Source organism: Dermacentor andersoni, chromosome 1 (genome assembly GCF_023375885.2).
Source record: "Dermacentor andersoni chromosome 1, qqDerAnde1_hic_scaffold, whole genome shotgun sequence".
Classification (NCBI taxonomy): Eukaryota; Metazoa; Arthropoda; class Arachnida; order Ixodida; family Ixodidae; genus Dermacentor; species Dermacentor andersoni.
The window spans coordinates 184,614,916-184,641,591 of NC_092814.1; the positions used below are offsets into that span (position 1 = coordinate 184,614,916).

A 26,676-nucleotide genomic window follows, 5' to 3' on the forward strand; every position below is an offset into this window, starting at 1 on the left:
TCCTTACCATGTTCTCAAGCTTGGTCAGCCTCCAAGTCTCAGCCCCATATGTCATCACCGGTAGAATGCACTGATTGTATACCTTCCTTTTCAATGATAATGGTAAGCTTCCAGTCAGGAGTTCATGATGTCTGCCGTATGCGATCCAACCCAGCTTTATTCTTCTGTGAATTTCCTTCTCATGGTCAGGGTTCCCTGTGATTAGTCGACCTAGGTAAACGTACTCCTTCACAGACTCTAGAGGCTGACTGGCGATCCTGAATTCTTGTTCCTTTGCCCGGTTATTCATCATTATCTTTGTCTTCTGCATATTAATCTTCAGCCCCACTCTTACACTCTCTCTGTTAAGGTCCTCAATCATTTGTTGTAACTCATTTGTAACATAGCATTCTTGACAGAAGTGGCGAGCGCAGAGATTTCGAAGAAACACAAGCAACACAGATGACGATTATCGTCTGGAGACAAGATATGCCCCGAAGTGCGTAAAACATTTTATGGTGTATCCATAACTTTCAGATGGTAGCGGCGTCATGCGGTCGGTTCGCGAATCATTCACGCGGTGATCGGCCTGTGCAGTGTTTTCAGGCAGAAAAGGAAGTGCGGGTGACTTGACTATCTATACCTTTTCAATGCAAGAGAAGTGTGGGATATACTGAGAAAAGTGATCTGAATGACTTCATGAGTTAGGATGCCGCACACAGATGCAATAATAATAATAATAATAATAATAATAATAATAATAATAATAATAATAATAATAATAATAATAATGATAAATAATAATAATAATGTTTATTTCCCATCAATACCAACGCACTTCACCTCAACTCTATGCATCTCGGAAGGTGCGCATTCAAAATGCCTGTAACATTATTCAGTCTCGAATGCCCGGCACGTAATTTTCTTATAATCAACTTTCAGATCCCCCACAGTCAATCTATATATCTTTTCCCTCCCTACCCACTGTATTCTCGTTTCCTGCATTCCTCAAAGACCGAAAAAGTAGAACTGAAAACAGCAGCAATGAAATGCCTATTTTTACCTTTCACATGTTTCTTTCACTGCTGGTCGACTTCTTGTCCGAGTCTTCCCCCGTTCTGGGAGTGAAATAATGGCACATCTCCAGGTATCGGATATGCCTACAGAGTCGCTCTTCCTGCTCAGACGCAAAGTGCAAAACACAACTCTTCGACTATGTTTGCTGTATACGAACACACACTGTACTTTGTCGTTTTCAACTTCTTCATGCTCGCAATACACCGAGGCAAAAGCAGTTTGACAGCCCTCAATCAACACTACTGAACTAAACATTAAGGTGTGCAGTGAAGTGCAAGTAAAAGCGCTCCAAATTAAGCGTGTCTCTAAGAATTTTGCACCCTTTACTGGGTCGTATGCATGATCATTTGATGCTTTGTGACAGGCTCCCTTCAATGCTTTAATTCACACCAGCGATGTGGCAATATATTGTAATAGCAGTATTTACAATAACATACATTTGTGTGTTTAATGCAGGTGCATTCATGTACCAAAGATGTTTTCTGTTATGACAAAATTTTATTGCTTCCTTGCATACACGCTGAAATAAATCTGTGGAGAACTGCAGAGCAAAGAACTCGCAATGATGAACTGCCATGGTGTAAGCTGCGAATAGAGTGAGTGGCAAAGAGTAGAGCGAGTACCAGAAGTCAATTTGACGAAGGTGTCACCAACAGCTACCATGAAACAATGTACTGAAAGACGAGGCAACCATGGAGGGCCTACTTTTCAGTCAATGCGCATATAGCTCCTGGAGAGGAGGAGGGGCAGCATCAAAGGAGGTTGGCTTGACGTCATGCTCCTTCCTTCCTAGTTTTTTTTCTTCTTCCTCCATGCCAAGAGCCAATGTGCAGATAAATTCTGCAGGGAGGGAGCGTCGTCGTCAGAGTAGGTTGCCCTGCTCTGAGGCTATCTGCCTGACACCATGCTCCCCCCCCCCCCCCCCTTTTTTTTGTAGCTCCGTGATGACGCAGAACAAAGTACAAGAGTGGTGCATGAAGATCTCGGAGGCCACGTTATGTTGCCATATCCATTAATCACCAGGTGTATGCATCATCTGTTTAGGTGCTATTTAAAAGCAATTACCAGTCCTGCAGCTTTGCCCAGATTGCTTCAATAGTATGAATATCACTACTGATTTATAAGCAATTTATAAGAGAAAAATTATATTACAGTTCCCACGCATTAACAAATCCAGCAGTACCTGATACCCAGTGTAATGTGCAGCTCTCACCAGGCTATGTTCTGGTACTGTGATTTGTTTTGCAGAGTAGTTTTTACAAAACTATATTATGTGTAATTATAAACATTATATGGGCAGAGGGCTTCATCCTGTACTTGGTCACTATTAGGCTGACGATGATTATGCAGAATAGCAAGCATCCGATTGAATGCAAAGGAACTAATGAATAACCTACATAAACATGGCCAAGCAAGGACAAGAAACCATGTTGCAAATGTTACAAAAGAAAAAAAGAGAGACACCAATCCTCAATATAACGGTTTGCATTATTTACTGAACAATAATAATTTTTTATACAAAGTTTGTTGTACAAATAAATGGCACAGTCATGCCAGCACATCCCTGGCCAAGTCAACAGCAACAGCTGCACGCTAAAACACAAAGTGCGCCATAATTACATCAACTACTTGAGATTTGTGCACAACAACTTCAACTTCCAAACTCAAACTGCACTGCTATACATCTGTTAGGATAAAACAGCCTCACCAACTTTAACCAACTGGTTATTGTCAAGATGTAACATCCACCTGTTACTATATCTCCACTTGTGACTACATATGGTAAATATTGCCAATAACGCTGTGTCTGTAAATTTGTGCCTTATGAAATAATGGACACAGAAACAAATAGCAAATACCACCATGCAAAAAATTGAACACATGACAATGACAATGTGAAGCTTTGCCTCAATAAGAAACAAAGCCCGATTTCACAAAATTTGCTGGAAGATAGCCACCACAACACACTGCAAGCCTTCAGTTGATAACCCATGTAAATGGGGAGATCGCTACAACATGTCACCAAAGCGCATTTAAACAGGTACAAAGGAAAGACTTGCAAAATTGCATGTGAACATTCTTTTAAACGTTTCATACTTCAAATTGGCGCAACATATTTTACAAAATTTCACTTTGCACACTTTCCTTGCCAATGAAAGAGGCCTACTCGTTTGTTTCTCGGCATGCCACTTGCACCTTCAAGGCATAAAAGCCATCACAGTCATCAGATCAGAAACAGTACTTACTCAAGCAAATGTTTCCTAGCTAGCTGACACACATGATGATGAATCTTCACGCACCAACACAACATTGCCAGTCACCCTACTAATGATGGCATGCCTTTGGTTAGTGTCCATAGACTCCCAAGCATTGTTAAGTGCATTCTCAGCAAGATGATCATACTCTTTTCTTTCCCTCTGGCCGGACACATCTTCATGCTTTGTGAACACAGTTAGAATGTATGTTACGTTCTTGTACAAAGCATTTTCCTGGTCACACAAGGGGTGCAGCATCATTGCTGCATCAGGGTTCCATTTCTCTAGGTGCGAGGCAACCATTACATGTCGTTGCCGCCTCTCTACTACTTCTTTGCACCGATTCTCAATTATGTGCCGTGCAACATCTTCAGACACTGACAACTCATCAGCAGCAATAGTTCCATAATCTCCACCATCATCGAAAGTGTATGACAAGGCAGTTGCAACCTGTTGTGAAAGACATGTTGCAAAACGCTCATTTTTAACGGATGCAAGAAACGTGATCACAGCTGGTCCTGAATAAACACCAGTGTCATTGATCATATCCATAACAGAGCTACGTATGATCTGCCAATTATATTCAGGCTGTGCTACAAAAGTGTCCTTAAGTTTACGAAGATGCTCTCGCAATGTTCCAAGGCGCCTATCAGCCAATGACAAAGGCATTGGCTGTTCGCTGATCAGGTACTGCACAAGTAGTACGAGTGCACAAATAAGTGCACCTACATACAAATAGTAGGACGCCTGCTGACTCTGTGGTGGTAGCTCTTTCTTGTGCCTAGATGGTGAAGCACTTCTGGGAATAGACAGTCTCCTTTTATAGGGTGTGAGGTCAGGATATAATGCCTGTGTATTACTTGGCTTATGTGCCTAGAAGGGAAATAGAGAATTGAATAATTTTTTTAAAAGGCTCCTTCAATTACACTAATCTCAATGACTATGCACATGCACAGAAAAGTACACATATGTAAAGCATGTCACAGCCGTACACGGATATTTATTAAAATCAATAAGCACTTTCCGTTTTGTTAAACTGCTTATTTTGTATGCAAACATTCCATAATTGTGCATGCACTGCCTACCATTTAAACAGGAGTTCTTAAACTTTCTGGCCTAGGGGAACTCCACTAGCCTTCACAGAGTGCCAAGGAACCCACAGCGATGGAAGCGGCCAAGGAAGTTTTAGAGCAGCTCTGGGAGCAGCAAATTTTTCACTTTGGAGCAGGTTTGGAACATGAATCGTCCATTTCGGAGCAGTAAGTATGCACCTTGGAGCACCTTGGTAAAGGTTAATATAAGTAATAAGGCAGATGAAGCAAAGGTGTTCTTTATTTGACTTTGCAGAACACTATTAGGTCATGGCAAATCAGTTCTGCGGACGCCCGCTATGCGAGCAAAATTCATTGCAGGGAAAATTGTCATCCCCACGACTGTACCATGAAGTTACAAAGGAAACCCATACGGCTTTCTCATAAAACACGATTAAGTTGTATAGCCGATGTACCAACTAAATGTGGCCAAGAAAAATATAATCTAGTGCTTTCCGCGAACACTGCCTGCTCTATGCTGATAGGTCAATTAATGCTAATTGAGTTTTTCTTTATTGTGAACAAGCAACTAATATTTAAGTTTAATGAGCTTACATCTATTACCTCACTCATTCAAGAAGGTGTCAATGAAAAGGTTGTGGAATGTATGGAGAGATGACAGATAACAGCGTATATAGCAACCTAGGTCTTGAATGGTCCTTTTTCCAGCAAAAACAAAAAAGCAAGAAAAAGCCTCTGAAATTATCAAAAAATCCATGTAACTACGCATTCCTGCACAAGTAATAAAAGCGGTCTCATACGGAAATGTCCTCTAGTACATTGTGTATATTATTAATGTGCAAACCTGGGCTGCGATCTTGCAATGGTTGAAAAAGCGAACCATTACAAGATTGCACTACCTCACGTTTGATAAGGACCAAAGATTCGCGCCAAAAATTGCTGATCAGTCGAGCAAAAATCAGACACTCGTTCCCAGTGCCCCTATTTGACGAGGTTTCTGTAAAAATTGATGCAGTCTTTAACACGCAGAAGTGTTGTAACGGTCACAGCGAAGCTTTTCTTATTTTTTTTTATTTCATGGGCTTTCTTGTTCATTAAAAAGATGGTCTTCATGAACCCTAAGTTGCTTTAAATGCTGTTATCGGTAATTTCTCAACGTCCTCGAGAACTTTTTTGTTGACATCTCACTGATTACATAAATTTATAAAGTTAGCTAATTAAATATATTTGTGCACAATGAATGAGAAATATTTACAGTGGCCAACATGAACAGCGTCCATCAAGGTACAGTGAACGCCGTTCGTGTTGTACTCTCTGGCAATTTTTAATTCTTGGTGACCTTCAGTTAAGATAGCAGAATACTGTAGAATAAATGTGAAGTGACATACTGGTCATTGCATGTTGGCCAGTATTTCCCATCACTTGCCAAGAAAAAAGAAAATCTGAGATACTTTTGAAAACAATGAAGGGATAAAAATGTTCACAGAATTTCCAGTCTGCTTTGTCAACCAATATTTTGAATAAGCTCGACTATTTGAGATTATTTGCGCTTCTGCCACAGGCACCATAAAGCCAATGTAAAACGGCAACTGATATTTTATGCACTGAAAGCTGGTTTATTAAAATTTTCGGACTCAATCTGCACAAGTCGCATCATGAACATCGTTGCCACGAACGAAATTTCGGAGGTTCATATTTTTGTTGACCTTTTCCTTACGACCACCATTCGGCAGCCAGGGTTCACCTGCTACAAAACCTTACACCTTGGCTTGCTTGCTGCGGCAGCAGAAGCTTGATTTTGTGTTATGTGATGATGTGTGATGTTTTATGGCGCAAGGGCCAGGCATGGCCAAAGAGCGCCATGACAAGCGGTAATGTTAACGATGCATTGTGAATGGCATGGAAAATGAATTCCTCATGGTAGATGTGACATGGCTGTAGAAGGGCCTAAAACCTGTCACTGTAAATAGCGTAAAATATATAGGTGCTAAAATAATGACACTAAGTTGGGCTGTGGGCTATGGCAATGGGGTTTCGTTAAAAGCATGATGCAACAAAACATAACAATGACAGTATAGCTTTAAGAAAGCCCTTGAGTATAAGGGCGGTTAAGCATGCACTAAAAGTTCCCTGGCCAAATGATGTTCAGAGTGTCTGTTTCAGCTAAAAACTCTAAGACTAATTTCAGATTAAAAAGCGGTTCATTGCTAAGAACAAATTTCGGGTGAAGAGGTATATTTTCGTGATATGCAAAAATGAAATACTTTTTCCTGTGTGCTTCTATTGCAGGGCATTGAATAAGCACGTGCAGGACTGTGAGATTTTGGCCGCACTTACTACAAGTCGGAGGATAACCCCCAGTCGAGAGGTAAGAGTGAGTGCCATACGTGTGTCCTATTCTTAATCGGCAAAGGAGCCCTTCATTATATCGTGTTCTCTCCGATACCCAATATGCTAATTTGGGTTTGATCAATTGCAGTTTATTTGATATCTGAGCATTCCACTGTTTCTGCCGGTGGATTTTCAGCTTGTGACACAAGTACGGTTTAAGATCTGTGGCTAGGATGGGTATGTTTATGTCCATGTCGCTAAAAGCTACTGAGGTAGCTTTCTCGTCAGCACCTTCATTGCCTTTTATGCCACAGTGGCCAGGTACCCAGCATAGGATGATCATTTGTTTAGCTATAAGCTGAGCATAGCAATGTATACAGTTCATTAGAAACAGTGTTTTTATGTTTACGTAGATTAATTAGGGCTTGGATTACACTCAATGAGTCTGTGAACACAATAGCCCTAGTCAGATTCGTTTGCTTGATGTGCTTTACTGCAGAGAGTATTGCATATGCTTCCACTGTAAAAATGCATGTATGTGGGTTCAATGTACCGGATATTAAACATGCTGGTCCTAGTGCTGTGTAATGTGGCCGTGCAGGAAATAGTGCAGCCTGAGTGCAAGCTCCAGTGACCACCACGGTTGCCATTCAATATTTGTGACCAAGAAGTTGCATGAAAGCAAACAGGTCGTTTGTCAATGTGCTGTACTATATCCCAGTAACCGGACGTGGTGCATGTGCGAAACAGATTTAACATGCATGGTGTTCGCCCCTTGTTCAACGCAGATGTACTAATACAGCGTGAAAGTGAGCGCTAAAATGTAAAACGAAACTGATAAGCTACAAGCCGAGCAAAGTGCATGACCTTATTCATTCAACATCCTGAAGGGGCGGAGCAAGATGACGAAGACAAAAGGCAGGAACGCACAGGACAGCGCTGAACTCACAACTAACTTTATTCAAAGGCATACTCAAACTTATACACTACAATTCATAGCCACGTGCTCTCCCATCGATGGCGTCACTATCAGTGTGCAAGCAAAAACACAAAATTCTATAATATAATGCTACACTATCATGCGGTCTAAAAATTCAAATTCATTGTCATACAAATTTAATGATGGCATGCTTACACAACGCGATCCTTTTTTCCTGATATAGTAGGCCTGAATAATCTCCTTCGTAGTCTGATTTCTATGCATGGAAAGTATTGTGGTGTCTTCATAGATTGGAGTGCACCCATGCTCAGAGCAATGCCGTGCGACATGTGAGTAGGCATTACCCGTTAGCGAGCGCCTATGCTCAGACAATCTAATGTTCAGGCATCTACCTGTTTGGCCGATGTAGATGTGACCGCAGGAAAATAAAAGCTCGTACACAACTCCCATTCTACAGTGCACGGGCGGGGACGTGTGCTTAACAGTGCAGCCTTTCCCAGCATGAGTGGAGGCAGCCTGGGCGAACTTCCTATCAATCCTACCACAAATTTTGATCATCTTGTTAGGGGCAGAAAAAAGAACCTTTACATAAAATCTGCCTGCTACATTCCTGAGGCTGTGTGTTGCATTGGCTCCAAAGTTGCTCCAGTACTAACTAACATTTTCCTAGGTAGGGTTGAGAGAAATATAAAAAGTAACCTAGATGACCCAACAATCAATGTGCTAAGATATGTTGATTTTCTGATCTTCGTGAAGAATACTAATTTCCAACGAATGGTTCATGATGTACTTCAAGTATTCCACAAATGTGGCTCAGGGTTAGATTTCACGCATGAAGTGCCAGATAAGAACAAGCTGCAATTTTCAGATACGAGGCTTAAGCTAACTGATAAGCATGTGTGCTGGATGTATTGCCCAAGGTCAGAAAAACCAATTTTAAATTTTCACTCCGCACATTCGAAGGTGGTAAAAAATGGCATTGCTTTTTCGGTTCTATTTTTCACACTTAGAAATCGTGTTTTCACCACATTTCTGAGAGTTTCTTAAAGGGCCCCTTCGAAATAAAACAAACTCTAAAATGAAGAAGGCTAAACGTGAGTACTATCAGAATAAGTTCACTGCAGCTGCAAACAATCCTTCACTGCAGCTGCAAACAATTTTTCACTGCTTTGGAGAACATTTCGAGAATTAATGACGGGCAACAAAGCGAACTGTCCTCAGTCAATAGTTATTGACGGGATAACATTATCAGGGGAATGCCTAGCCAACAAATTTAACTCGCATTTCCAGGTTTCTGCTGCGCAGTGTAGCGATGCTCCTGTAGGCCGATGTGAAGCACACAAAAGATGTTCTGATATGCCCACTATATTCCTGTACCCAACAAGCCCAGCAGAGATAACAGACGTCATATCTACACTAAAGAATAACTGCGCATGCGGAGCGGACGACATAAGTACAAAGCCTATAAAGAGTGTAGCGCAAGTAATATGTCACCCGCTTTCGCATATCTGAAACCTCGTCTTATCGACTGGTGAATTTCCCGTGCTCATGAAAATTGCGAGTAGTGGCACTGCATAAGGGGGGTGCATTAGATAACCTCAATAATTTCAGACCCATCTCAGTTCTTCCTATCTTTTCTAAAATCCCTGAACGCATTTTAAATAAAAGAATAGTTGGGCACTTGACAAAAAACAAAGCAAAAGTACCAGCACAATTCGGCTTTCAGAAACAAAAGTCTACTGAGCAAGCACTTTTGCATGCGAAAGACCACTTAATTAAGAACTTTGAAAAACAGACTTACACTATTGGAGCGTTTTTGGATTTCCGAAAGGCTTTTGACTCTATTAATCACGATATTTTGCTTCGAAAGTTACCCTGGTATGGCATAAGAGGTGTAGCATATACTTTAATTAAGAACTATCTCAGCTCCCGTAAGCAGTTTGTTTGCCTAAAAGATTAGTCCCAACTTCTTGATTTAAACGGCGGTGTTCCTTAGGGCTCAATCCTAGGCCCAACTTTGTTTCTTCTCTATATCAATGATATTGTTAACATCCCAAACACACCGTGCATAACTTTGTATGCAGATGACACCAGCGTTTTCTTCTCTAATTCTAACATTCAAGAAGCATTTAACGCAGCCAATAGATGGATGGGGGACCTCAACTGTTGGCTAAATACAAATAAAATACAACTGAACTGTGAAAAAACAAAGTACGTCATATTTAGACTTAAAGGAAAGCAGCTGATGGGTCACTACGAGTTAAATTTTGGGGGGCGCATTATAGAAAATACGAAGTGCGAAAATTTTTAGGCGTATGGTTTAACAAAAACCTGTATTGGTCCATTCATGTGGAGACCCTCAGAGCCGACATTCGTAGAGCAACGGGAATGATTAACATGTTAAAGCATCTTATTCCAATGAATTTAAAGAAACAGCTATATTACACACTAATACACTCTCGTCTACACTATTCTCTTCTGGTCTGGGGAACTACTACCAAAACTAACCTTATGTCACTATATAGGCTGCAAAAAAGAGCCGTAAGGGCAGTTTGTAACCTACCTGTTCTTGCACACACTAAACCGTTTTTTGATAAGCTTGGCATACTCCATATAGACCACCTATTTTTGCATAAACTATCGCTCGAGGCGTTCCGTCTCCGTCAAGCTGATCACATACAGTTTAATCAGACCTTCGCCACCAAAGAAACTCTGTATAATCTCAGACATGACCCAATCTCTATACCGCTTACTCGCACGAACTACGGGAAACAGGCATTACAGTTTCAAATATCAACCTTACTAAACAATAATCCCACAATTCTGGAACAATTACAAACCTCGAAATCAAGCTTGAGGTTCAAGAAATCTGTTAAAACGTATTTTCTTCGCTGCTTTATTGTATAACTTCTTTATGTACCACAATGTCACTGTTTTGTTTTCCTTTTTAACATGTTCTGATTGAGATTCGAATTGTTAATCGTTTTTTATATGTTATCATATTTTGAAAATTGTAACACTTGTTGTGCTGTTGTTTGCTTCAAAGTGTCAACATGCTTTGGGTGCTGCAGCCTTTGTCAGGCAAGAATACTGCCTTTTGCTGCAGCACCTGAGACAGCTGTATGTCTCAAACAACAAATAAATGAAATAAATGAAAACGGTTCGGACACATTTTGTAGACGCGTAGAGTACAGCTAAATTTAATAATTCGCACCACAATTTGTGTGAAATGTCTCATATTAGGAGAGCTACGGATGATTACAAGTTACCCTCCTCCATAGTCATGCATTTTCTCCTCAACTCGTTCACCGAGTGATCGGGGCTAAGCTCCGCCTTCACTGGCTTGCGTCATCATGGCACGTCGTGTCATCGACTTCCAATTCTCTAGGAGCGAGCGCGCGAAGCCTCTCCAAGCTCTCCGCCGGCTGCTTGGCAGTGGACCCCAAGCAAGAGCTATCGAAACAGTGTGCGTTGCGAGCATTTTGTCGCAGTGCCGAACATGTCTTGTACAGTAAAAGCTCGGTAATTCGGACTTCTAGGGACCGTAAATTATGTCCGAATCAACCGAATGTCCGAATTATTGAGCGGACAACAAAAATAATAAATGCACGACTTTCATCAACAAACCTTTACTGCGCAAAGTAATCGAGGATGCTCGTCTGCTTTCGAGCAGAAACCCGCGCGGATACTATTTTACGAAGTCCTTCCAGGTGCTTAGCAGCTCGCATGCTGTCTGCAGTGTCCCAACAAAATTCTTCCAACACAGCGAGGGCCTCCGCGGCTTCCTTCACAGTGCGAGGGGGCCGAGGCTGCTCCTCTCGCGGTTCCTCTTCCTCCTCAGAATCTTAGCCGTGCAGCACGTCCCTGACAATTTCTTCTTCGGTAAGTGAGCCGGCTGTAACAACGCCGTCATCAATGCCGACGTAATCAGCGAGTGTCACCACATCCGGCAGAACTCCTCCAAAATCCTCGCAGTCATCTCCATTGTCATCTAGCGACACTTTGGCTACTGCATCATCGCCAGGCTCACGCACAACGAAGCCACTGTGTCTAAAACAGTTGGCGACGACGTGCGCGGGCGTGTTGTGCCAAACGTAGGCAAGAATGTTGACCGCGCTCAAAAGATTCACGTCGTACTGCTTGCCGACTTCATGGCACAGGAGCATCCGTTCCAGCACGCGCCTGCGGTATTTGGTCTTGACATACTGAATTATGCCTTGGTCCATCGGTTGGAGGGCCGATGTTGTGTTCGGCGGCAAGAAAACAACTTCTATGTTGCCCAGGCCGGTGACACTGTTATGCGTACTACAATTGTCCAGCACCATTAACACTTTGGGGTTCTTTGCGGAAAACTGTCGGTCTAACTTCTGCATCCAGCCACGAAAAATTTCCGACGTCACCCAGGCCTTTTTAATCGCTCGGTATTCCACCGGAAGAGCAGGCATGTTCTTAAAGCACCGTGGCTTTTGTGCCTTTCCAATGACGACAAGCGGCCAGCACTCTGTTCCTGTCATGTTGGCGGCTAAAAGAATGGTGACGCGTTCCTTGGATCTTTTGCTACCGATGCACGGATCTCCTTTCATGGTCACAGTCTTGTCTGGCAAAGCCTTAAAGAAAAGTGCTGTTTCATCAGCCTTAAATATGTCGTTTGGATCGTAGGCGGCGATGTGTTCAAGCAGCTGAGCGTTCTTCCAGTTGTTGGCAACGTCTTCGTTGACAGCGCCTCTTTCGCCGCACACAGTCTTAAAAATGAGGCCATGTCGCTCTCTGAAGCGCGCACACCACCCTTCCGATGCCTTGAATGCATCGATATGCATCATCAGTGCAAACCTCTCGGCTTGCGCCATGATGAGGGGTCCACTCAATGGCAGATTTGCATTACGCGAGTCGACCACCCACCGAAGCAAAGCCTCTTCTAACTCTGGATGAGCTGCTGTTCGCAGACGCTTTCGTGACGCTCGAAACTTCTCGCTTTCGAACGCCTGAAGAATCTGTTCTTCATTTTTCACATACGTGCTCAAGGTACTTCTTTTCACGTCGTACTTCTTCATGGCTTCTTGTCGAGAGAGTCCGTCCTTCAGAGCCCGCAAAATTTCCACCTTGGTAGCCAAGTCCTTCGCCTCGTATTTCAGCCGTTTCGCCGGCGTTGCCATCGGCGAAGAATGCAGTGACACGGGCGCACAACAGAAAAGCACCAATAAAGTTCAATAACTGAGCTGCGCTAAATCCAGCGTTCCTCGGCAAAACAGCGTGCAAGGATGTAGCGCACCAACAGCAACAAAGCGACAAAATGGCCCCGTCGATAACGCCGACACATGCAAAAACAAGGAAAAAGCACCCATCCAGCCACAAGTCGAGCCAATTGGATTGGATTGGCCAAGTTTCAGCCACTTGATGTCAATGGCGATGCTGCGTTTGGGCAACGAGGCGATGGTCTGGGTATCACTTTTGTGCCGCGTTTGCCGTATTTTCGTTTTTGAGCCTCGGTGGCTGCCCGAAATCATCCGAATTATCCGAGGTGGGCTGGAATCCGTCCGAATTAACGAGAGTTCCGTCCCATAGACTCCTATATATAATTGTAGGGACCAGGCGCGAAGGTCGAATTATCGAATTTTCCGAATTAACGGAAGTCGAATTAACGAGCTTTCACTGTATTCCGGTAACCACAGGCGAGATAGATGTTTCGATGGATGGCTGGAGGCATAAAGTCAAGCTGATGAAAAAACTTTAGCGTAGACATACGTGAATGGCCTGATCAGTCTGCACGGTCCAGCCACCTGTTCGCGCAGAGCTTAACCAGCCAAACAAAGCACTAATATTGCTCTAACCAAGTGTACAACATTTTAAACATTTACAAAAACGTGTTAACGATTGCACTCCTGCGAAAAATTTACACCAGCAGCAAAGAAAAATGTATTTCGTTACTGCTACTGTGTGTGGTTGAGCTCTGTGCCGCCAGGTGGCTGCACCATGCAGTCCATTCATATTTGCGCTTCTGCTCGTCCCATGAAACGGCAAGGTGAAACGGCCAGGCCCTGTCCCCTTGCGCTTGTGTTTACCCTAATACCAGACCCGCGAAATGCTATTGGCTTAGTAATCTTCCTGGCACAAATCCTGGCGCTGATCGGGCAGCAGCAGTCCGATGCGCTGCAGCCAGTCCGCTCGTCTGCTGCCTTGCAGAGGGACACGATGTCGCAGCTTGACATATTTCCAGTCACTATGTTTGCAGTCCACAACGCAACAAAGTCGAATCATAGTGCTTGCGAAAAGACTGAGACTGACTCTGACCGCGGAGCTCTCGTCAAAATGGAGCACATTGTAACACAAGCAGACAACGCTTGCTGTGTGCCGGAAGTGTTAAGTGTAGTGAGAAATTGTTCTTGTGCATTCTCTTTCTGCTACTTTCTTTTTATAGAAACAAATTAACTGACATTCCAACTATTACGAACATCATTTCTTCACCATAAAGGTGGAAAACTTATCGATGACGTGCCATTAGTCGCCAATCTGACAGCTCGCCCTAGTGACATCAATTGGGTGATTTACGTCATATGGGTAGGGGCGGCTGAAAATTCCGCCGAGCAGTGTGCTGCGATCGGCTGCTATGGACATTTTTAAAACCTTTTAATAAATTACATGCTTTACACAGTACACTTAGAAGCATAAATTAATGATCAGAAGGACCTACTCTAACGAGTCAGTACGTTTGTACAAAATCGTCAAAATTGTTTCAGGGTCCCTTTAAAACAACTGGAGCATTTGAGAGCGGCAGGTTTTCGGGAGGATGCTATCCGCGTGACCGTACATAAGCTTGTTAACAGTGTAAAATTAGGAGTACCCACAAGAGTGAATCCAGAGCCTGCCGACAAGAAGAAAAAACTAGTTGTATTTCCATATGTACATAAACTATCACACAGCCACAGGAATGTAGCAGGCAGGTTTGATGTAAAGGTTCTTTTTTCTGCCGCTAACAAGATGATCAAAATTTGTGGTAAGATTGATAGGAAGTTCGCCCAGGCTGCCTCCACTCATGCTGGGAAAGGCTGCACTGTTAAGCACACGTCCCCGCCCGTGCACTGTAGAATGGGAGTTGTGTACGAGCTTTTATTTTCCTGCGGTCACATCTACATCGGCCAAACAGGTAGATGCCTGAACATTAGATTGTCTGAGCATAGGCGCTCGCTAACGGGTAATGCCTACTCACATGTCGCATGGCATTGCTCTGAGCATGGGTGCACTCCAATCTATGAAGACACCACAATACTTTCCATGCATAGAAATCACACTACGAGGGAGATTATTCAGGCCTACTGTATCAGGAAAAAAGGATCGCGTTGTGTAAGCATGCCATCATTAAATTTGTATGACAATGAATTTGAATTTTTAGACCGCATGATAGTGTAGCATTAGATTACAGGATATTGTGCTTTTGCTTGCGCACTGATAATGACGCCATTGATGGGAGAGCACATGGCTATGAGTTGTAGTGCATACGTTTGTGTATGCCTTCAAATAAAGTTAGTTGCGAGTTCAGCGCTGTCCTGTGCGTTCCTGCCTTTTGTCTTTGTCGTCTTGCGCCGCCCCATCGAGATGTTCAGCCAGTACCAACTCACCCGAATGTCGATCCTCTTACTTATTCATTCAGCGCAGTTTTCCTTCCTGACTACCCCGTCAAATGAGCAAGAGTTCAAATCATCTTTAGCCAGTCCGCATATATGCAAATACATAACACTTACATATATAGAACATTCGTAATGCATTGTACAGCACAAAACGGTTTTCATTTTCTTGCGGTCTAGTTACAATTATGCCACCTAACACAACCACACTACAAAGACGCCAACAGTGAAACGGATTGTTTAAGCATGGATTGCAGGGCTATGCACTAGCCAACACATGTCTATGACTGTGTCATTGCCACTGAACACGCACATCCAGCTACGGCAATCTTGGTGACTTCATTCGTATTGTTTTGCCACAGGTTGGCGCAGCTCGACAGTTTGGCACACGATGGCGCAATTGGCGCAGCACTTCCACCCTGAACCCACACTCTAACAATGCACATGTGCACAGCCAATCAGTTGGCTACATGCTGTTTATTTAGGCTCCTACAATTTATTTATTTTTCATTGGGGGGGGGGGGGGTAAAATTCACGTTATTTCAAAGCGCAAAACTGGGGAGTCAGGCAGTCCAAAACTCAAGATTTTCTGGGTAACTTTCACAAACAACGCAGGCAACGGTCACCTCTTGGATGCCAACGTTCTAGCTACACAAGCAAAATCACTCAGAAGAACATGTAATGAAAAAGAGAGCTGCTTGCACATTGTTTGACAAACTGATCTATACAAATCCTCATTGGCAGGCATTATTTACACTTTTAAAAGATACATGAACAAAAGCAGCAAATGTAGACATCTTTGGGAATCCCTTCTTTATGTTATTCTCTGCACTTTTTTTAACACAGAAAGAAAAGTAGAAACAGTAGTGCACACAGGCATGCTTAGAAGAGGTGTGATGCTTCTCTTTATCTTACAAGCTCATATTGCTCATATTCACGTACATTATCATATGCATTTCGAGCATTTCTTTGTCCATCTTAGCCTTACGTCCTTGTCTGTTGTCATCCTGCTTTACTGGTTCCCGCTATGGGAAGCATGCGGTACAACATTGGCATCGCTGCACAAGGCTTAACAATGATACCTATCATGAATCTTGTTGCAGCCGACGTATAGTGAAGTCCTGTGCAGTCTTATGTCACAGCTTCGTAATGTCACCTGTGAACTGTTCCAATGTTGGTCACTCGAACATACAGTTGAACCCACTTAAACAATATTCAAGTGCCATGAAAATTCCATTGTTATAACCAGGTTGCATGAAAAAAAAAATCAAAATGGGGCTGGTGTAGCTGTTCCGAGAAAACTATACTTCCTCCATCCGGCTTCTGATTGTATTGACTCATTTAACTGTTTAACTCTGCTTCCTGCGTGCTCCGATCGCGTGTTGTTAACAAGCCGCGGCAGTCAGCGTTCAAGAATTGCAGTGCTATAACTGCAAAAAGGGGTCACGGGCGGCAAGTGATATACGAGCTCCGCCAAGGCATCGCTCTGGAGGCCCCAAGAGGGGCCTCCTAAAAAATGCGGGAAGGTTGCCACGGCAGCATCTCAGCTTGAGAAATCCAGAAGAAACACTGGGATGCGATCAGCACAAGCATTTTGCCATGTACTTCCCACTTGCTTGCACAAGAAAACCGCATGTCCTTCAGCCTTGCTTGCTATATGCAAAGCTTGCTGACATCCTTCTCCAAAGCATCCAGGTGCTCCACGTAGTGAAGCGGAAGGTGCCTCACAGAAACAAGCCTATGAGGGACTGAATCATCTACAGGACCTCCCGCGGGGACAATGATGAGGCAGCCTGCCCTACTGCGCCAGCGCTGCCGTTGTGGCCGTCACTGTCGCTATCCCATATAAGCACGTTCGCGACAATCGCCTCATCAGTTAGCACTTCGTTTCCAAATTATAGCAGTGCACCTTCTTTTCACCGGCAACATTGTGCGTTGCCGATGATTAGCTGGCGCATCAGCAATCTTTCTTTCGTTTCGGTGGAGAGTTATACAAGGCTGAGAAACAACATGGCCAGGAACGACTTTGATGCAACGAACAATGACAAGCAAGGACGACTTAATTCGTTAGCAGAATTGTACAAAATGAGGGCCATAAAGTAAACCACCAATTGTGAGGGCCCAGTGAGCAATCTGGGAGCGGCGCCGGCAGTGCAGTAGGTGCACTCCATTAATCTTTCGGAGGGTGGCACGGTGCAGAGCTATGGGCGCAGCCCATTTGTGTTCGCTGGGGAGGAAGGGCAACGGAGAAATGTGTGCAAGAATGGCGCTGTTACGTTTCGCCTACAACGCGCGGTAATGCCGGCGCGGATGCAACGGACGCCGGGGCTTTGTTCAAAGCGGCGGACATTTTGGCCCGTTCAACGCCGCCGCAACGCCTACCCGCCAAGCGTGTCCAGGCGTGTTTCAGTGCCACGTGTCTTCGTGTGTGCGTGTGTGTGTGTGTGCCCACGCTTGTCAAAGCGCGGCAGCCGGGGAGCGGAGCTCCCCAAGTGAGGGTTGGCGATGCGTCACTACACTCGGTTCAGCAGGTCTCTCGGCTCGACCGTGCGCGCCGTCGTGGGCTCCTGCTCCGCCGTCCCGTGACCTTCATCCCGTGACCTTCCCTTTTGGACCGCGACGCCGAGAGTATAAGAGCAGCTGCCCCCGGACGCCAGGAGAGAGGCTCCGATTTGTACTGTTGAGTTACGTGCTCTCCCGTCTCTCCACTTCGGTCGACCTGACCGGCCGCTCTTTTGCTATGTTAGAATAAACAAGTTGTTCTGTTACCAGTCTTCTCTTGCTTTGCCGGGACCTTCGGATGCTTCCAGTGCCCCAGGCCGCCAGGCCAACGCTACCCTTGGGGCTTGCGACCCATTGGCAATAACGGGCGTCAGCACCGAGACCCCATCAACTCGTGCCAGCGGTGCGATTACAACATCTGGTTGCCAGCGGTGAGATCGCGACAACGGAGGCCAGCAGCGAAGAGATGCGGTTGACTGTATGCTGAGCAGCACAACGACCATCCGGGAGCAGCGCAACGAGCCCTGTGTGATGACTGGTTGCCTGCAGCGGAACGACTGCGCTGAAGTCTTGGCTGCAAGGTTTGGTGAGTGCGGGACTTTCTTCTTCTGAGTTTTGCCAGGCTTTTGTTAGTGTTAGAAACAGAGCTGGTAATTGTGGTTGTCGTTGCTACCGGGTTAGTTTGCGGCAAGACAATAGTAGGCAGTAGAGAAAGCAGCATTCAGAGCAGCCATGGATTTGAAGTCGTTGCGCAAACCGAAATTGCTGGAGCTTGCAAGAGAGTTGGGTCTGGATGTCTCAGACAAACTCAGAAAACCAGAACTGCTAAGGGCTATTCTTGAGTTAGAAGCTGAGGATGACGAGCTGTCGGAATGCCTTGAGACCATTGAGGAGAGGGAGACGGCAAAAAGACAGGAGCGCGAACTTAAAGAACAAAAAGAGAAACAGGAGCGCGAACTAAAAGAACAAAAAGAGAAAGAAAAAGAAGAGCGCGACCATCAACACGCATTGGAAATGAAGCGTCTCGAGTTAGAGATGGAACGCGCTCGTAATGGAAGTCAGGCACACGGTGCAGGAGAACGAGTATTGTTCAAAATGACTGACCTGATGCGGCCGTTTAAGCTTGGAGAGGACATTGGTTTGTTCCTGGTTAACTTTGAGCGAACGTGCGAGAAGCAGGGGTTCTCTCGGGAAACGTGGCCACAGCGCTTGCTCACTTTGCTACCCGGCGAGGCGGCCGACGTAGTCGCTCGCTTGGAGAGAGAGGAGGCAGAGGATTTCGACAAAGTGAAATCGAGTCTGCTAAAAAAGTACCGGCTGTCAGCGGAGGCGTTCCGTCGGAAGTTTTGGGAAAACGAGAAAGGCAGAAGTGAGTCATATACAGAGTTTGCGTACAGGCTTATGTCAAACATGCAGGAGTGGCTCAAAGAAGAGAAAGCGTTTGGTGACCACGAGAAAGTTCTGCAGTGTTTCGGGCTAGAACAGTTTTATAGTCGGTTACCTGAGAACGTGCGGTACTGGGTCTTGGATAGGCCAGACGTTAGTACGGTGGCTAGAGCCGCTGAGTTAGCCGAGGAGTTTGTGACACGTCGGGCTCGCGGAGCTAAGGACGGTCAAAAGGGTGAATTTGGCTCCAAGTTTGAGAGGCCGAAGTTCACACCCATGAGAGCAAAGGGGGACACACGTAGTTCGGATGCGAGTGAAAGCAGTCCGACCGAACGTAAGGAGACGGCGGCAACCGAAGCCGAACGCAGAAAGCGGTTCGAGACGAGGCAAGCGCGCGTTTGTTATACGTGCCAGAAGCCGGGTCACTTTTCGGCGCAGTGTCCAGAAACAAAAACAAAAGTCGTGTTTTTGTCTTTATGCAGCACTGACGAGAACATGAAGCTTCTCGAGCCTTACATGCGAGACCTCCTCGTGAACGGGAAAGAGTGCCGAGTGCTTCGCGATTCCGCAGCTACAATGGATGTAGTTCACCCCTCTTACGTAGAACCCGATATGTTCACGGGCGAGTGCGCATGGATCAAGCAAGCAGTGGAAGCTCATAGCGTGTGTCTGCCGGTAGCAAGGGTGCTTATTGAAGGACCTTTCGGAGCACTTGAGACGGAGGCCGCAGTGTCATCTATGCTGCCCCCCCAGTACCCGTACTTATTTTCGAACAGGTCCGATCACCTCCTGCGCGAGAAGGGGCTTTTGTTTGGTGAGGCTAGCGTTCAGGCCTTAACCAGATCGAAGGTTCGGGAGCTCGCTGCAAAGGCGGTAGTTACGGGGCCGACGTTGTTGAACGATGAGAAAGGGTCAGAGGCGCAGCAAGCTGGTATTCAGAGCACGCCCGAACGGGATAAAATTGAGCCTGTAGCGTTAAAGGCACCAGATACTGGAGAGGAAATTCCCGATGCGGGAAAGTTAGAAGAGCTTCCGGTCGAGCTTCCGGGACTAGGCTCAGTGACGAACAGGAAAGACACCGATCAAGTAATTAGTGACTTAATAAGTAAAGCATCGCTGTCGCCTGAGCAGAAAACCGAACTACACCAGCTCTTACAAGAGTTTCAAGGTCTGTTCTCTGAGAGGCCTGGTAGGACTTCTGTCCTTACTCATGACATAGAACTTACCTCCCCAGAGCCAGTACGATGCAAGGCGTACCGGGTGTCACCCCGCCAGAGCGATATTATGGAGGCTGAGGTAAAGAAAATGCTACAGCTCGGTGTTATTGAGGCGGGTGAGAGTGATTATACCTCCCCTTTGATTTTAGTTGAGGTACCGGGCAAGGAACCTCGTCCTTGCGTCGACTACCGCAGGCTTAATTCCATCACTAAGGATCAAATTTATCCGATCCCTAACATCGAGGAGCGCCTTGAGAGAGTGAGTAGCGCTCAGTTTATTTCCACCCTAGATCTCGTCAGGGGTTATTGGCAGGTTCCACTTACAGAAGAGGCTAGTAGGTATGCGGCATTCATTTCACCAATGGGGACATTCCGTCCTAAAGTTTTGAGTTTTGGTTTGAAGAACGCGCCATACTGCTTTTCAAGCCTCATGGATAAAGTGTTGCGGGGACAGCAAGAATTCGCTTTACCGTATCTAGACGACGTAGCGATATTCTCCGCATCCTGGCCTGAGCATATGGCGCACTTGCGGGCAGTGCTAACCCGCCTGCGCGATGCGGGCTTGACAGTCAAGGCTCCCAAGTGCCAGTTAGCACAGGCCGAGGTTGTCTACCTCGGACACGTGATTGGTCGGGGTCGTCGCCGCCCCTCTGAAATAAAGGTGGCCGCTGTGCGAGACTTCCCGCAACCGCGCACGAAGACCGATATTCGGTCGTTCTTAGGTGTCGCCGGCTACTATCAGAGGTACATCCCCAGGTACTCTGATATCGCGGCTCCCTTGACGGATGCTCTAAGAAAGACAGAGCCGCAAACAGTCGTCTGGGATGAGACGAAGGAAAGAGCTTTTAGCGCCCTAACAAGCCAGCCTGTGCTACGATCGCCCGACTACACAAAAGGGTTCGTTGTTCAGTGTGATGCTAGTGAGCGAGGCATGGGCGTTGTACTGTGCCAACGGGAAAATGGAGAAGTAGAACACCCCGTCCTGTATGCTAGTCGTAAGCTGACCAGTCGTGAGCAGGCGTATAGCGCCACCGAGAAAGAGTGTGCGTGTATCGTGTGGGCCGTTCAGAAATTGTCATGTTACCTAGCCGGCTCGAGGTTTATCATTGAAACGGATCACTGCCCTCTCCAATGGCTGCAGACCATCTCTCCCAAAAATGGCCGCCTCCTGCGCTGGAGCCTCGCTTTGCAACAATATTCCTTTGAGGTACGTTACAAAAAGGGGAGTCTCAACGGTAACGCCGATGGCTTAAGTCGAAGCCCCTAACGTGGGAATCAGCCTCAAAATTGCTTGTTACTGATGTTTTTCTTCCTGAGGCAGGATTTTTAACCTATTGCTTTTGTGTAGTGTTTCAAAGTGATGATGTGCTTTTTAGTGCAATTTTTCCGATTTGTGGACGCGTTCTGAGTGCTGCTAAACTACTGTAAGGAACTAGGCAGCAGTATAAAAGGGGAAAGAGCCTGGCAGGGCTTAGTGAGGGTTGTGCCGTGCTTGCTGACTGAGCGGTTGACTTTCGGCGTAGTTCTAACGCTTGCCGGAAACGAGAACAAAAATGTCAACTCTCCCGAAGTCACTTTGCAGTGTCCTGTGTGCACCTGAACGTGAGAACGAGGCCTTCTCTGTGCGCTGCGCTCAAGAAACGCCAAAGGACGCCCGACTACGGTTATGAGCATCATCGAGCGACATCCCTCCGGACAGCGGATGCAGTCCCCTGACCATCGGGATCTCCTTCCCCCGGCGGGGCGGTCTGTTACGTTTCGCCTACAACGCGCGGTAATGCCGGCGCGGATGCAACGGACGCCGGAGCTTTGTTCAAAGCGGCGGACATTTTGGCCCGTTCAACGCCGCCGCAACGCCTACCCGCCAAGCGTGTCCAGGCGTGTTTCAGTGCCACGTGTCTTCGTGTGTGCGTGTGTGTGTGTGTGCCCACGCTTGTCAAAGCGCGGCAGCCGGGGAGCGGAGCTCCCCAAGTGAGGGTTGGCGATGCGTCACTACACTCGGTTCAGCAGGTCTCTCGGCTCGACCGTGCGCGCCGTCGTGGGCTCCTGCTCCGCCGTCCCGTGACCTTCATCCCGTGACCTTCCCTTTTGGACCGCGACGCCGAGAGTATAAGAGCAGCTGCCCCCGGACGCCAGGAGAGAGGCTCCGATTTGTACTGTTGAGTTACGTGCTCTCCCGTCTCTCCACTTCGGTCGACCTGACCGGCCGCTCTTTTGCTATGTTAGAATAAACAAGTTGTTCTGTTACCAGTCTTCTCTTGCTTTGCCGGGACCTTCGGATGCTTCCAGTGCCCCAGGCCGCCAGGCCAACGCTACCCTTGGGGCTTGCGACCCATTGGCAATAACGGGCGTCAGCACCGAGACCCCATCAACTCGTGCCAGCGGTGCGATTACAACAGCGCGCATCTCTCATGGAGAGAAGCGCACGGCGGCAATTGCGGTAGTGAGTGATCGTGCAGCGGCTCACATTTCACTTTCTTTTTTTCAAGAATTTCGCATTCCATTACCTTTCGGCACGGACACCCAGCCACCAGACTTCATCGTTATAACCAATAATGCGGCATAGGGACATTGTAGTAAGCGGGTTATTTCCCCATAGAAAATGTACAAAAGCTGACGGTCCAGCAGCTTTCCATTGTTATAACTGATATATCGTTAAAATTAGTGTTGTTATAAGTGGGTTTAACTGTATATATTTTAAACATCCAGCAGAAAGAATTTTTGTTCATTCTCGATCTGGCTGTGCCTCCATGACGAGCTAGACCGGTGGATATGCAGTGTGCCAACATGAATTTCAGGTTTGTTGACATCATAGCACCAACATGCACACACTTCTAACATGATAGCAGCTTGCCTTGTTGCATTTAGTTTAAGTTGCATCTCACCAGTTAAATTTTTTTCGACAGCGCTTCTGCTTCCTAGCTCTCGCCTTACCAAATGTTTGTTTCACCTTTGCCTTGTTTACCTCCACTCTCTCCATTTATGTTTATGGTGGCCACTGTTTTTCTATCCCATTTCTAACAACTGAAAGAGTTATCCCAAGAAGCTTGCTCGATGCACATAACGAGAAAAAGAAAGTAACGCTGAAAACCAAACTAAAGGGTTAATTTTGGGGCCAAATGCACACCAACAATTCAGTGAATCTCATGCATGTATGCATTTTCTTCGCGTTCTTACGTTTTCCTGGTAAACTAGTTGGTGTGCTTTACATATACTGCTATAAAATGGCCTTTCTGATGCATGTTCACAAGTTTATGTACACTGTATAAACATTCATAGGAGCGGCAGAACTGCGTGTTAGGTGTGACAGATGTGCGCTAGTTCATTCGAGCGTGTTTGTATCAACACTGGCTGTTTATGGGGTTGTGAACTGAAAGGGTACTGAGAAACCAACACCCTTCCAAGTTCACTTTCATGTGAATGCAAAAAAGACGCTTGGTAACTGGATCCTGACAGCATACACCTCTGTTTACATTCGTATTTGGCAGGCCACATTCCCTTTAGGATGCTGGACAGCTTAGGATGTCTTGATACCAAGCTCAGCTTACAGGCTGGGGACACGACTGCCATATTGGTTCTTGCCTCCACCGCACCACCTTGGAGCGCGTACAAAAGCCATCATGATTTTGTTGAAATCGTCCATAATTGTTGCGGAAAAGTGAACCAGAAGTCTGAAGCTGAAGTGGATAAACACACTGAAATGTATGCGTCCCGCTGGGGAGGGCTGCACAACAGGCAACGCTGGCGTCTCAATTGGCGGCATTGCCGCCCCAGTTCGGCACACCCCCTTTTGGTGCCGCACACTTCCTATATGCTCTTGGAACAAAATTAATGGAATACTAATCAGCGGAATAAGCCACCCTTCTTTAAACATAAGATTGTTGAGTAAATGTTCTCTCAACGTCACAGTTGCCATTCGCAATGCAGAGCAACATCAGCACTGCATTCGCTTCCTAGCACATTACCACTGTTTACAAGTATGCAACATGTTGGAAATACACTGCGATGTGATAATGTTGTATTCATGTAAATGCTGCTAAAGGTAACATGTTTTGGTTCACTAAGGCCGGCAGTTGAAGAATATATTAGCTTGCTGTTTTTCTTTTGTGTTGAGAGGAATGTTGGCATATACCATACAGTCGACCTCCATTAATACTGCTACGGAAAAGCCGCCACAGTGTGGCTGCACTGAGGAGGACGAAGACGACGTGTGTGCCGGTTTGATATAGCGTCGCCATGCGTCGATCCTGACGAAACCGCTGAAATTGGTTGAATTATCTGGCAGGTTGAAATAAACAAGACGCAGAAAAAATGGCAAAACGCATTGCCGATTCATTTGGCAGTACTTTCTCAATTCTATTACGCCCCTGAATCAAATGCACGCCCACTATGTGTCCAAGGCATAACACTAATGAAGAAATGACATAGCTCTTAAACAAAGTAGAAATATAATGTGCACCCAATTTTTTAGCACGAAAAATGGGCAAGGGTCTAATACATATTGCACAACAGCAGCAGGTTTCCTAAAGTCAGCTTTGCCGCAATACATCTATTTATCCGGCAAAACATATGAATGCTGCGAAGGCGGTTTTCGGTCCAATTATCTTGAAAAAACAATTACGCAGATCACATGCACATGTTGGAATCTACATGAAGCAAAGCTTTCATAAAGCTGTTAATGAAATGTTATAAATTTGCCCATTTCCTTCCTGCGCCTTTGGCATGAGAAAATGCCACTCACAGGTGTTCTCGCGCACCCACGCTACGCAATGCGAATCATCATAATTAAAATGCAGACACGCTTCTTTGCCGACCACCTGTTATGGGTGTGTGCTATGGTATTGAAGTCATCATCATAACCAACACATGGACACACTTCTTGGCCAATCCTCTGTTGTTGGTATGTGCCCTAGTATGGAAATCATAATCATCAACCCACAGTGATCCTCTCAAAGAGGTAGTTTGCGTTGGCAACAATATGTACGGCCCTATTCTTGTACAGTCCTCCATTGTGGGCATGTGCCATTGTACGGCCGTTTTTGGGTATGTGCCAGTGTGTTGAAACTCACCATCATCAATACACGGACATGCTTCTTGACCGGTCGCCCATTTTGGGTATGTGCCATAGTAGAAAATAATCATCTCCATCAACACGCAGGCAATCATCTTGACAACCTTGTTGGCGATCGCCAATATGTACCACCTGCTTCTTGGCCAATCTATCGTTATGGGTATTTGCCATTGTATGGACATTATCATCGTAATAATCAACATGCGGACAAGCTTCTTGACCGATCTCCTTATGTGAGTATGTGCCATAATGCCTTGTTTGTGGCTTGATGGTTAGAGCATCGGGCTGCTGCGCTGGCAGATCCAGGTTCAAATCCTGCCACTGGACATGCTTCTTCTTTTTTATCTAAGAATCAGGCTGAACCTACTCGGTGAGAACCCGACTGACCCACACACAGACAGACAGAGAAGAAAGGGGGTTAACCAAGGGGCCCGATTTTTATTAATCATACCATGAGAAGCCAATAAACAAGGACACCAAGGAAAACATAGGAGAAATTACTTGTACTTACTAATTGAATTAAAGAAATGATAAATTAATGGCAATGAAAGTGGATGACAAAACAACTTGCCACAGGTGGGGAACGATCCCACATCTTCGCATTATGCATGCGATGCTCTAACCAATTGAGCTACCACGGCGCGGTTTCCCCATCCACTTTCTTGGGTATTTATGTGTTTCTACTAGAACTAACCTTGGGAGTGTTAGCCAGTGCCACCACTCACAAACCTTGGCGGCGAATGTGAAACATCCTTTCTGCCGCAGGCGTCACAAGTATGTGATCTTTCTGGATGAAGGCAACTGGTCAATAAACCCGCACATGCTACCTGAAGGCATCAATGTTGCCGGATTCCAGACCCTCGTTATGTAAGAATGAGAAGAAAGGGGGTTAACCGAGGGGCCCAATTTTTGTTAATCATGTGATGAGAAGCCAACAAACAAAGACACCAGGGAAAACATAGGGGAAATTATTTGTACTTACTAATTGAATTAAAGGAATGATAAATTAATGGCAATGAAAGTGGATGAAAAAACTTGCTGCAGGTGGTGCCCTGAAGTTCATAGTATCGAGATTTCACTGTATTGGCAATCAAACACAGCCTCTGCTGTGCTCTGTTTCGTTCTTCAATGCCTTGCACTGTGAAGGCCTGGCGAACTGGGGCGTGGCCACAACAATCCGCCTTCTAAATGTCACTGTGGCGCGCAGTTTAAATTTCATTTTGGATGTTAACTTAGATGCCATGACT

General features: G+C 45.6%; 1 protein-coding gene across 5 annotated transcripts in view; it reads right to left on the reverse strand.

Moving 5' to 3' along the window:
- Positions 1-2,532: 2,532 nt before the first annotated feature.
- LOC126547264 (torsin-1A-interacting protein 1-like) overlaps positions 2,533-26,676 on the reverse strand; it is a 29,511-nt gene continuing 5,367 nt past the window's right edge. For all 5 annotated transcript variants that reach the window (XM_055062856.1, XM_050195228.2, XM_055062859.1 and 2 more), the window contains one exon: positions 2,533-4,184. In XM_055062856.1, the coding sequence (XP_054918831.1) occupies positions 3,318-4,184 (867 nt within the window). In that variant the 3' untranslated portion in view covers positions 2,533-3,317. The remainder of the gene's footprint in view (positions 4,185-26,676) is intronic.